Here is a 13,461-nt window from a genome sequence, read left to right as displayed (position 1 = left end):
CGGAAGAGACACGCCGGAGCGGTGAGAGACTGAGACTCGTGAGTTTGCCCCGGGACTTATTCACCTGTGCCTATTTTGAACTGGCAATCAGTTCAAACCATCCGGTAATTGTTATTCCTTCTGAGCCAGCTAGAAAGGCTCTACATGGACTCTTTTTAACATTGTACTGTCACTGTGTATGTGCTGGGAGGGTCTGATTGTGACCTGCCAGGCACTATTTGTCTTTTAACTGGTGTGAATTAAAGCATTTCTGTACATAACTGTACTTCACTATATTCACCCATTTATTTTTCATATGTACCATATCCAAACGAAGGGGAATGGATATCTGTTATTGAACCATTCAGCGCCTGATACAGAGATATGTATAAATTCTTTTAAACACTGTTGCATTTTAAGGGTTAAGGGAAACACCATCTATACGTATATTTGATTGGCAGCTGAGCGCACTGTTGGTGGACACTCCACACCTCTATCTGAAAACCATCACCTGACCCTTCCCTTCCCCTTTTTGTGGGATGTCAATAGGTATTTTATGCATCTATATAACAGATGGAGGAAGCAGATAATTATGAACCTTCCCCCATCTGAGCTCCCCAACATACTTCTATTCTGATTACGGGTAATACAGGTACTAAACACGGATTAAAGAATTTACTGCAGAAACTCTACAATGAAACGCCGCACCTTCTTGTAGTGCACAGAAACCAGCGCACCACACAGTTTATGTAATATCCATAAGCATTATCATAAGAACTCCCCCATTTTAGCTCTCTCAAAGTTTCACCCCCCTAAAAAAAAATTAATTAATGGAGTAAGAATTATATTGCTTGAAAGCATGGTTACTTCTACTGAAGTTTATCACTATCCTTTATGGTTGCAAGAAAAATATTTATTTTACAATTTGGGATATTTATCACACCACTTCATGCCAATCTGCACATCTAATGTAAACATATGCCCTACATTATTATATCTCACACAGTAAACATCATAAAGTTATGTGTCAGCATTCCAAAGGCAGAGACTATATCCCCTAACAAGCACCCCTGTGATGGGGAGTATTGTCTGACTGCCCGCAGTCCTCCCAATAACAGCTAACCCTAGCCCATGTCCCCTCACACAGACTTGTAATCTCTGCACACCCATGCCTGAACTACACAGAGTCTCACATCATGTACCCATGAGCCTTAGAATATTTTCAGATAAATCTACAAATAAATTGCTTGCCTAAAACACTTAAGGAGACATCGTGGCCAATTTAGCATTTAATATTTGTGGCTAATTTCAAACCCCCCCCCCCCCCCCCCCCCCAAAAAAAATAGGATTTATGGTCTTACCTTGATAAATCCCTTTCTTTGAGTCCATAGGGGGCACAGGAATTCACGCTGGGTATGAGAGGTGAGGTAGCAGAGCGTGCACCAAAGGTTTACAAAAATGTACCCAGCATGCTCCCTGCCTCCCTTCTACCCCATACCCCGCCCCCTGACCCACCAGTTTCGGTAGCAAGCCCAAGGTAGGAGCAGAGCCAGAGAAGGAAGAGCACACGTACACATAGCATACAGGCCCTTGAGCCATGGAACAGAGACTTCACTATATAGGAAGCCCCGCTACCAGGTGCGTCTGGGAGGGCGTCCTGTGCCCCCTATGGACTCAAAGAAAGGGATTTATCAAGGTAAGACTATAGTGGACTTATTCGTCCACTAGGGGGCACAGGAATTCACGCTGGGATGTCCTAAAGCTGTCCCCTCATGGGTGGGGGACACTCCTGGACTGCGGAAAGAACATGTCTACCAAACTGTGCATCAGCCGATGCAACGGTATCAAAAGCATAAAACTTGATAAAGCCCAAGGCCACTAGTACACGTGCAGCCTTACACAGAAAGCTTAGCAAAGCAATTTGGCTAGGGCAAAGGCACTCAACAATTCAGCAAGCTGAACAGGAGACAAAGTATATGCATAAGCATATACAATGCATGTTACAGCTCAACTTTCCAATAAAACAGGAAAGGAGAAGGTAGCAAAACTCAACAGTCCAGACAGCAGCAGAAGAGGAGAAAACTATCAAAAACCAGGCTCCAGCAAGGTGTGGGGGAGAAATCCAAGCAGCCTCCATCTCTATACCCAGCATGGCTGCTGATTAGGTAGATAAGGAGGAGCTAGGACAACTGGGGTGATCAGAGAGCAAGCTCCCAGCACGTCCCCAGGGGTGGGGGAGGGACCTCAGGCCGTCATTCACTCCCCCCCCCTCATGCATCAGCCCCCGGGACATAGCCTGAATAACTGTCCCTGGTGGTCTAGTGGAAGGATGGACCCGCCAGACCAACACTGCCTGTCCCCCTCCGCTGACTCCCAAACACAGGGGGGAACCTGCCACTAGACGTGGCTCCCTGCATGCAGGGAACCGCCGCTTATCTGCCTGGGGAAGGAGCGCGGCCAGCGGGAGCCTTCAGAGTGAGGGTCCTGGGACAGAAGTCCACAGTCCACTCACTAAAAGAGCACCCGCCGCAGCAGCTCTGTAACCCAAGGCTGTTCTAACAGCCAGCGTTAATGGCGCCTGCTCTCTCCTTGGCACCAAATAAAAAACTGGTGACCCTGGGTCAGGGGGCGGGGTATGGCGGAAAAGGGAGGTAGGGAGCATGCTGGGTACATATTTGTAACCCTTTGGTGCACGCTCTGCTACCTCCTCTCATACCCAGCGTAAATTCCTGTGCCCCCTGAATTTATGTAAAATAAATCGCAGCAATCCCTTTATTGCGGCCCGCAGCTGCATCCCCATAGGTTTCTATGAGAGATGCGATACTGTCATCGATATATCAGCCCTGCAGCTACGCCCATCGCAGAATGGCGGTAGCCTATTTTAGCCTATGGCCTACACCCCGCACTGCCCAGCCGCTGATCGCTCAGACCCCCGGCACCCAGCAGAGTGGATCACAGGGATGGGCTCCATTTGGTGCCCTGGTCTCTCTGCCTGTGCTCCATGTTATATGCCACCAATGGGATCGCATATTGCAATGCGATCCTGGTCAGTAACATCCTGCCCAGATCCCATTGAGTCAAAAAGGGGAGCAGGGGTAGGGGGAATTAGTTCTGCACAAGATTATTAGTTAAATATTGATTGGTTCCCCAATTTGATGTTGCTATGCTAAAATTGCAATAGATACATGAGTGGGGGTGCTGCCAAAGACAATGGGTATGGTACAAGGAAAGAAACAGAAAAGGATTGTCTTTTTGGCTGGCGCACTTTCTTCAGTGCGCCAGCCAAAAAGACAATCCTTTTCTGTTTCTTTCCCAGATCCCATTGAACAAGGGATCCATAGTAAATGGGATCCCTACTGTTCACTACAAAACTTTCTGCAACATACATCTATTCTGTTTGGGGTCAAGAAGAACAAATATGCTGCACGGAGCCTCCACTGGCTCATATATTTGGAAAAGTAGAGTTTTAACATATCCAAATCCTAACTAACTTTTCTAGCTTCATTTATATTAGCTTGATGGTTAGAAAACTGCACACACAAGGGAATTCTAATTCCACAGTGAACATTACTGACATGACAGACTTGTTTCTGCTCAGCCACAATCCTACCATTAAGCTACAGATGTGTCCACATACATCTATCCTCCAGTGTTATATAAGTCACATTATACATATCACGTGAGCTCCGTGTGACTCTGTAGCACCAGGCGGATTTCAAAAACCAAAACTTTTTCTAATAGAGGCGTATTTTCAAAGTGGAGCAAGTAGGATGCACAAGCAGCTTTTGCTGATTAAAACAGCATATGGCATGCCTATACCTTGTATGTGACTGCATGTTTTATCAATTGTGTGGTTAAATTATGGTCCTATGTAGCAGACTGTCCTCTCCTAGCAGTGAACATAACACATCACTTCTGCATAATGATAACTTAAGGAAACAACTGCAGGATATCTTTTAAAAAAACAAACACATTTTAAAGCATACACCTAATCCCAAAACCACTGCGGTTCACATTACAAACTGCTGGCCAGATGTAAATCTTCCCATTATGTCCTGACAATCTGCATAAAACATCAGTATGGAAGAGACTAAACAAGGTCTCAGGGACCCAACAGGAGACAGATGCCTGGGCCCAGCCAGATTTATAACAATCTGCTATAAGCGGTTAAGACAACTACATGTATATTGGGGCAAGGGTCTCCTACTGTATGTTCTCCTCTTTCCAGATATAGAGATTCTTTATAAAAATGTCAGACTTTTAATTGACCCTTTAGAAGAATCTATATTTTGCTGTAGTCTTAAGGCTGCCATACATCTAAAGATCGATTGTCAGATCTGGCTGGTTGGAACAAAAACCTGGTAGTGGATGAGAGTAAATGACAGTTGACCATTTGCTTTGAAATACTGGAAAACTGCCAAAATCTGTCATTCAGATATTACCAAGTTTTAGTTCCAACCAGCCCAATCTGACAATCGATCTGTAGATGTATGGCCACCTTTACTTAAAGGGCAGTATTCAATGCTCCCGATTCACGGTTTTGGATGGAGAACTGCTTTCAGTCATGATTCACCATTTTACATTCAACATATTTTAAAAGGTGAACTGGAATGTGATCTTTTAAAATAAAAGGTGTTTTGTTTTTTGTAAAAAAAAAAATCAGTAATTTATTAATTCTGTTTTATTCATGTGCTTGCAGCACATGAATGTATATTTAAATTTTTTTTTCTTTACACTTTCACCAGCAGGGGAGTCGCTCATTAAATATTCACTGCACACTGGTCCCGCTCATTACATATGCACGAGTGGGACCAGTGCAGCGGCTCCCTACCCGCGTTCCCTGCCAGCACTCCTGGGGGGCAGCTTCTGCTGCCTGTGTCCCAGGGAGCCCTTCTTCTCTCCTACACATTCTGGGGCAGGCAGGGATGCTTCCATCTCCCTGCCTGCCACCGTCCCCCGGCTCAAATCGCTGTCAGGGGCAGCGAGCCCGTGAGGCGTTGAACAGGCGTTGAACAGGCGTTGAAATCGCTGTCAGGGGCAGCGAGCCCGTGAGGCGCAACACGAACATCTTTAAAAAAGCCTATTGCAGTGGTTCCCAAACTGTGTGCCGTGGCTCCCCTAGGTGCCTCGGGACACTTGCAGGGGTGACACGGATTGTTGGTCCAGGACCAATTCAAATTATTAATGATCAATTATTTATGGACAAAACCAGTGCTGGTGGCTGCCAATCATAAAATATGTGTACAATCAGAAGCAAATCATACCCTTTAACACATAACTGAACCCTAAGAAGCACATATAAACACAATCTACTTAATTTTATAAATTTTGGGGGGGCCTAGGGGTACAGTAAAAAAATTCTGATGAAAAAAAGATTGGGAATCCCTGGTGTTATTCCACATTCTTATTGCTTGTGGACTTTAAGTAAGCTGAACCAATGCAGTAAATCAAGATGTGATTCAGATAAGAGGTGCTAAACCTGCCTAGCATCAATCTTCTCCCCTAACATTCTATAATCCGAATGTATTTCCCATTATTGAACAACTTCTAACTGCTGAATCATCTTCAGCTAGTGTAGAAAAATTTTCTTTTTTCGGTTAGTTCATTGGAAGCTTTGAAAACAGACAGGGAACTGAGGTCATCTAAGATAGTGTTTTTATTCAAAACGTTTATGCCAGTGACATATCCAGTTCTAATGCTCAACTAAAACTATTTTTGTGTGTTTTTGCATTTTTTTAGTCTAAAATTGGTTTATTGAAAATATTTCAATAAATCATATCAAAGCCTAATTACTTTTGACTGCTAGGGGCAACTTTACTAAGATGGGAGTTTTATTGCAGATGGGATGTTGCCCATAGCAACCAATCAGATTCTACTTATTTATTTAGAACCTTCTAGAACAGTGGTTCTCAACCTCGGTCCTCGGGACCCCCACCAGTGCACGTTTTCCAGGTCATTTGGCAGGTGCACAGCTGCACTTATTATTCACTGACACATTAAAAAAAATTTGAGAGAGCTTTTTTTTTTCCTCCAACCCGGGCTCTATACCAAGGTGTGGGGGAGAAGGAGGGCTGGCGGAGACACAGGCAGCAGCAGCTGCCGCCCCGGGAGTGCTGGCAGGGGAGGTGGTGGAGGGAGCATATGTAATGAGCAGGACCAGGCGCAGTGATTATCTAATGAGCGGCTGTCTGCCCCCCTATGACATCATGTGTAAAAATTAAAAATGAAATATATATTCATGTGCTGCAAGCACATGAATCCTAATAGCATGCCCCTTCATATAATAAAATTACTGATTTTTTTACACCCCCCCCCCCCAAAAAAAAATACCCTTTATTTTAAAAGAACACTTTCCAGTTCACCTTAAAAAGATGGCGAATGCAAAACGGTGAATCATGGTGAAAATCATGGTGAAAGCAGTTCTCCATCCTAGCATTGAATACACTCTCGGTGAATCACAGTGAAAACCCCATTGAAATACACCAGCGAATTGCAGCGAGCATGAAACTGGCCGGCATTCACTGTTCGCTTTCCGTGAAGATTGATAGGGTGAATCAGATTTTCAGTGAAAAAGATTCACCGCAAGGAGTGAAAACAGCCCGATTCGCCAAAAAACTTTGAATCAGGAGCATTGAATACTGCCCTGTGTGTATGCTAAGACAACTGGGTAAACTGTAAAATGTGGCCTCTTCAGCTTTTCTTTTGCATACTTCACAATATTTACCGCCCCAATAAAATAAAGATGGGAGACCCCATTGACATTCACATACCTCTGGTCTTCTATGCTCATCAAAGTCAATTGAAGCATCCAATGGTGTCACAAAATGGCACACTGGGTTTTGTCGCTTCTCGATATCTGAATAAAAAAAAAAAATACAATTACAAAAAAAAAAAAAATACAATTACAAAAAAAAAAAAAAAAAAAAACTATAGTCGTCGTTCTGCAAGCAAGCACAATATAGATTCCATTGCTGCCAGATTGGGGCCATCAATGTGAAGACCTGGTGGGAATTGCCACTGGGTACACACGTTAATATATTGGTTGTTCAACTGAACGGCCGACATACAGTGGATGTGTTAGTAGGTGTGTATGCCCATATGTCTGACCGTTGTTCAGACATATTGCATCAGCCCTGCTGCACAGCCAAAGGCAGATATTATCTGCAGATATAGAAGCACATCATGCTTTGTGTACAGGTGGTTTACAGACACTTTCTGCAGAGGCTGCTGGTGATCTTCCAACATACCTGACTGATTCAATCAGTGCTCACAAGAGATCCTGCACATTGTGCAGTGCCGGAAGACAAACCACTAAATACATACACATGCCTCAGTACTTGTGCCCAGCAAGTTGTCGCGGTTCCAGCTTACTGGTCCTGCTGCAAGCAAATCTGCTGGGCTAGAATGATAAATTAAAGATAAAAAAGTAAGGATACCTCTTATTCTCTTCTCTCTGAAAGAGAGCGAAGATGGGGGAGGGAGGGTATTGGGCTCATTCAGGCGCTGATTGACAATAAGTCTTACCAGGGATTTAAATTAAAATGTCTGTTCCAGCAGAAGCGGTATTGGCACATTTGACAGGTGCGCTATAATAGTGTTCATTCAAGCAACCACTATCTTTGAAAACCCATGCAGTTCCTCATCCCTGCCTGGGGTGCCGCCGTCTGCTGTAGTGCTTCTAGCACAGTGTGGTCTGTATATCAGCACTGATATGCAAACCAGACCTGTGCTAGAAACAACACAGCAGACAGTGACACCCCAGGCAGGGAAGAGGAACTGCATGGGTTTTCAAAGATAGCGGGTGCTAGAATGAACACTACTATAATGCTGCAGCCTGATGGTTCTGCGTATGAGGACACAGGACCACAATTTGCAACCAATATATGTACATATACCATCAAGTTTACATACATCTGTGAATGGGACCCTCAGCCACACAGCATGTTTTCACACATGTTTTTACAAGAGGACAATATTAAAGGTTAAGGGCCAGATTCTAAGCTTAAAAAGTGATAAAATGGAGAGTGATAAACAGCCAGCCAATCAGCTTCTGCCTGACATTTTTCAAACACAGTCTGTGACATGGCAGGTAGGAAGGAGCTGATTGGCTGGCTGTTTATCACTCTCCATTTTATCACTTTTGAAGCTTAGAATCTGGCCCTAAGTCTTTGTCTGTAAGTAGCATGGTTTTCATCACACGTGTGCAATGATTTGGACATGTTGACGTTCCATGTGCACTCCTTTTAAAAGTGACTAAACGTTTCCCCTTGGAAAAAAAAAAATCTAAACCTAAAAAGACAAAAAAACCTGCCAAGTCTGTGGTTAAGTTGTGCAATTACACAATACAGAGTACACTGCGAGCACGGCCAGAGAAACTGCTTATTGCAACATTTCTCTGGATCGTGGATCAGTGTCAGATAGCAGCTGTACTTACACTGCATGTACCACGCGCGCCAAATGGCGTTGTTCAGACGGATTTTGTCTCGCCACTGAAGCTTTAGGCCCTTAAAGTTCTTCCATTTCGGAGAAACCAGCTTTCCGCTAAAAAGAGAAGAAAACAAAATACAAAACAGTAAGTAGGGTTTGGTACTTGTTTACTAGCACGGCGCCCACGATATTAAGTTGTATGACATCGCATCGCATGCAATGCGATTTTAAATTGTATACGCCCCTAAACGATTTTTAATTGTATAAGCACCCTAATGGGTGCTTACAATGTTAAATGCACCCCCACGCCACCCACACTATAAACGCCAACCCGAAGCGTGGTGAGCGCAGCGAGGGGACGTGTATTACTTTACATGTATTCTGCTGCGCTCGCCACACTATATAAAATCAACTCCGCGCCGGCGTGGATAGTGGGGGTATGAAAAGGTCGGAGGACGCGTACCACTGCGCTCGCCACGCTTTGGGTTGGCGTTGATAGTGGGGGCGCTTTTAACATTGAAAACACCCATTAGGGTGCTTATACAATTTTAAATCGTATACCAGTGTATATGGCATACAATGCGATGGTATACAATTTAAAATTGTATAACATCAGCTGCCATCGCATCGCATACCATCGTATGCCTTTTGGTATGCAATGCGATGGGCGCCATGCTAGGAAACAAGTACCTAGGGTTTTGTTATTTTAATGTGTAGTGAAATGGGTTTATACATATCCAGGTACTAAGTGGTCATAATGGCACCAAATTCTAGGGAGTATGGGTCACAGTCATTAGGTTGATCACTATAGGTCGACAGTCACTAGGTTGACACAAGCATTATGTGTCGACATGGAAAAAGTCATGTTTTTTTTTTTGGTGTCTTTGTTAACTTAAGTCGGCATGGACAGCGTATAGGTGTAGCGCTTCACTCGCCATGCTTCGGAAGGAGGTGCCTCGCTGTGCTCGGCACACTATTATATTATCACTCTATGCCCACTTGGATAGTAGAGTATAAAAAAACCACTGTTCGATTAAATAAAAAATTCCTGTCCACCTTTTTTCTTGTCGACAAAATGCTAGATGCTTGTAGACCTAGTGACCGTATCCAAATCTAAGACATTATTTTCTAAAAAAAAACATTAATGTTAGACAGGGACACAAAAGTAGATGCCAGTAACAAGATTTCTCGATATGAATAGTAATTATGTATCTAAGCTCTGACCTTGGCTCTCAGCCTAGAATCCATTTCTCAGAACTGAGAGCACAGGCCGCCTCTGGGGCCACACTGTGCCAGATAACCAGCGTTATTCACAATAGCTTCATGTTACAGTAACCCCCAACAGCAGGATCTTCAGTTAGGGGAGATTCCCCAAGCATCTATAAATACACAGATGTACTTTGGGAAAGCATTCTGAATGATTACAAACGTGGGAATAGTCAGGGGACACATACAGGAGCACAAATGCTGAATCTCTACAGCTAACTGTTGCTATCGGAATTATACACACCATGAGGTGTAAACAAGGATATGCCTATATTCTGGCTGATGTCATTGTCACTGCCGTCTTGATAAAGACCCCTACAGGGTCGAAACGATTTTTGCTGACTGCAACTTGGTTAGTGAATGCTCCTTGGCCTTGGATAAGTAATATATATATATATATATATATATATATATATATATATATATATATATATATATATATATATATATATATATATATATATATATATATATATATATATATATATATACATACATATATATATATACATACACACACACACACACACATATATATATATACACACACACACACACACACACACACACACATACATACACATACACATACACACGGAAAAAAATGCGGACACTTTTTGAAATTTTGATGTTTTTCAAATTTGAATGCATATAAAAACTGTTGCACTTCATGCAGTGCAATGATTCATATATCAAATGAAAGAAAATTTAATGCTGAATTCAACACAATAAACAGAAGAGAAGTTATGTTATTTTCAAGTCAGACAAAGAAGCACAGATGCGTGAGATTCAGTAAGCAGATTGTAGTAACAGCAGGGCCGGCGCCACCACTAGGCAGCTTTAGGCATTTGCCTAGGGCGCCGGCCACTGGAGGGCGGAACTTGGTACGGAGTAGGTCACAGTGTACCCCCCTTCCCACCCTGGAGCCAGGTGAGGTGAGCTGCAGCGGCGCCCGCACCCCTACCCTACAGAAATTCCCGGTGGCTCTGTGCAGGAACTCTCCCAGGCGGTGATTGACAGCGGGGGCTCATGAAGCGCTGCTCTGCTATGATGGTGCCATCGGACACACAGCGCATGGGGACACTGAACTTGTGCTGTCTCACTATCAGCACAAGCTTCTCCCCTGGCACCATCATAGCAGAGAAGCGCTTCCTGAGCCCCCGCTGTCAATCGCCGCCCGGGAGAGTGTTCCCCCCCCGCCTCCTGGAGTGACCCGGTGGAGGCGGACGCATCACACACACCCCTGGAGTGACCCGACGGCGGCGGTGAATGCATAGCCCGGCAGCGGGTGAGGGGTGGGTGAGTGGCGCCCCTGCCTAAGGCGTTGTAATCACTAGCACCGGCACTGAGTAACAGCTACTACCAGCCAATCGGAATTGTTGTTCTGAGGACCAATGATCAACTGTCATAGATGAGCAGGTGCAAGGTCATGTTCAAAGGTGGGAAAGGTCAGTTTGACTGTTTCATTTTGCAGAATAAAGTTGGTTACTAAAGTGCAATTACATTTGGATGTTTGTGAGTATTGTTTAGTGCTATTGACAGTGTAAAAAAATAAATAAAAAACAATGTCATCCAGGCAAAGTGGTGACTGGTCACCCAGGAAGAGATCCAGGATTATTGTTTTACGTGAAAATTATCTTTCGTATGCAGCAATTGCAAGAGAAGTTGGTGGGAATGTGATGCCATCAGGAGTACGAAAGTTTTGTTTATGCTATCAGGAAACACAATCTATACAAAACAAAGAAGGAAAAGGCCGGAAAAAGTGCACCACAGCTGTTGACACATTTGTGTCAGGGCCAGATGGATGTAATCTGCGGCCATTAGCAGTGAACTGAATGCAACTTGTGTTTTTGTCAGTGTAAGAACGATAGAGAGAAGATTAATGGAGGTTGGCCTAAAAGGTAGGATTCCCTGAAAAAAGCCATTGCTGAATAAAAAGCAGCAGCAGAAACGAATACAGTGGGCAAAAGAACACATTGCATGGACAGAAGGTCAGTGGAAACAAGTGATATGGAGTGACGAAACTAAGATATCGATATTTGGTAGTGATGGGAGAAAATATGTGAGATGTAGCATCGGGGAAGAATTACATCCAGATTGCATTCAAGCGACAACAAAGAATCCTGCAAGTGTTATGATCTGGGCATGTATGACAGCAGATGCTGTAGGCCGCCTTCATGTCATAGATGGCACACTGAACAGCAGAAAGTACATTGACACCATCCTACAACCAAAACGTCTACCTTCTATCAGAGATCTTTTTCCAGATAATGCCCCATTTTTTCCCCAGCAGGATTCAGCTCCCTGCTACAGTGCACTGATATGTGAACAGTGGTTCACAGAGAATGACATACAGGTGCTGGGATGGCCAAGAAACAGCCCAGACCTGAACCGAATAGAACATTTGTGGTTCAGTTTGAAAAAAAACTGGTACATCTGAGGCATCCATCCAATAAAAGATAATTAATTGAGGCTATAATTGTCTCGTGGCGCCACATAATAAAGAAATAAGAGCTCCAAACATTGGTTGGCTCAATGCCACGTCGCTGTGCTGCGGTCTTGAAAAATAAAAGGATACTCAACAAAATACTGATATATTGTTATATACATATATACATCGCCCCTTGCTTGGGCAGGGGGTCCCTGCCACGGATGAGAAGTCAGCAGCGGGGTCCCTGCGGCGGATGGGAACTAGTAGCAAATGCCGGTACTAGTTCACATCTGCTGTAGGGAACCCGCCGCTGATTTGCCATATGCTGCAGGGACCACAGCACTGACTGCTCAGACCACTGAAGGGACCCCCTGCCCACCTGCGCTGCCCAGGTACCAACCTCCCCTGGGGGGCCCCCACAGACCTTAATCTACCCCTGATATACAGATTATCACACACACACACACACACACACACACACACACACAGCAGCACTTTAAAGAAAAATATATATATATATATATATATATTTGTTGTTTTTTTAGAAAACAGCACTCTCAAAACTCATGATTATTCATTGCTGGGGTGCAATAGGTTCAAGCATTACAGGCAGTGCTATTTTTCAGCAGGAACCAGCAGGAACTCAGTTCCTGAACCTCTAATTAAATATGACATCATCAGGAAATGAAAATGTACTTTTCAGAAGTTTAGTTTTATTTTAAAGTCACCTGTGAGTGCCTTTGTTTCTAAATACAATATATACATCTATCTCTCTCTCCCTCCCTCTCTCTATTATATATGTTTTTTTGTTAATAATTGATCCACCCCCAGACCTGCAGTTCCTGAACCTATTTTTCCAGAAAATTAGTACTGATTACAGGTATTATCCAAGTGTGCCAAACTATATCCAGAATGAAATTTCTTTCAATGAGGGCACTCCCCAGACTTCTTTGTGATCCAATAAATTGTAAAACTTTTATTTCTCCATGAAATTTTTTTTTCAAGCACAGTCAACATTTCGAGTCATCATGCGACCCTTTCTCAAGATATCAGCTATGACTGTTGTCTGCAGTTCAGCAAGACTGAATCCGTATAGGCACTGTAGTGTGCATTTCGGTAATAAACACTCGTTATTGGCTCCCCTACTTTGAGGAAATGAACCGCTTATGTAAGGGGCAGAGCACAGGTTGACCACTCACATCAGAAGAAAGTTAGAAGAATTAAAGTAAGAAACAGTTAAGTGGTTTCTGCATAGCCCGCACAAGTCCATTCGTCATGTTAGCTGGGAACTTGCAATCTCTCATATGACTGCGTGTTAAGGTGACGTTTAGTCATGGGGCCATACCAGATGCAACTGG

General features: G+C 43.6%; 1 protein-coding gene across 1 annotated transcript in view; it reads right to left on the bottom strand.

Annotated features, from left to right (window-relative positions):
- Nucleotides 1-13,461, bottom strand: part of MLXIP (MLX interacting protein) — a 63,089-nt gene that overhangs the window by 29,546 nt on the left and 20,082 nt on the right. The window contains exons 2-3 of the mRNA XM_083151317.1: nucleotides 8,414-8,520; nucleotides 6,750-6,835 (exon numbers count right to left, since the gene is read on the bottom strand). Coding sequence (XP_083007443.1) covers nucleotides 6,750-6,835; nucleotides 8,414-8,520 — 193 coding nt within the window. The remainder of the gene's footprint in view (nucleotides 1-6,749; nucleotides 6,836-8,413; nucleotides 8,521-13,461) is intronic.

Source organism: Crinia signifera, chromosome 1, assembly GCF_055691185.1.
Source record: "Crinia signifera chromosome 1, ASM5569118v1, whole genome shotgun sequence".
Classification (NCBI taxonomy): domain Eukaryota; kingdom Metazoa; phylum Chordata; class Amphibia; order Anura; family Myobatrachidae; genus Crinia; species Crinia signifera.
The sequence above is the reverse complement of the archived record's forward strand: the minus strand, read 5'-3'. Positions and strand labels throughout refer to the sequence as shown.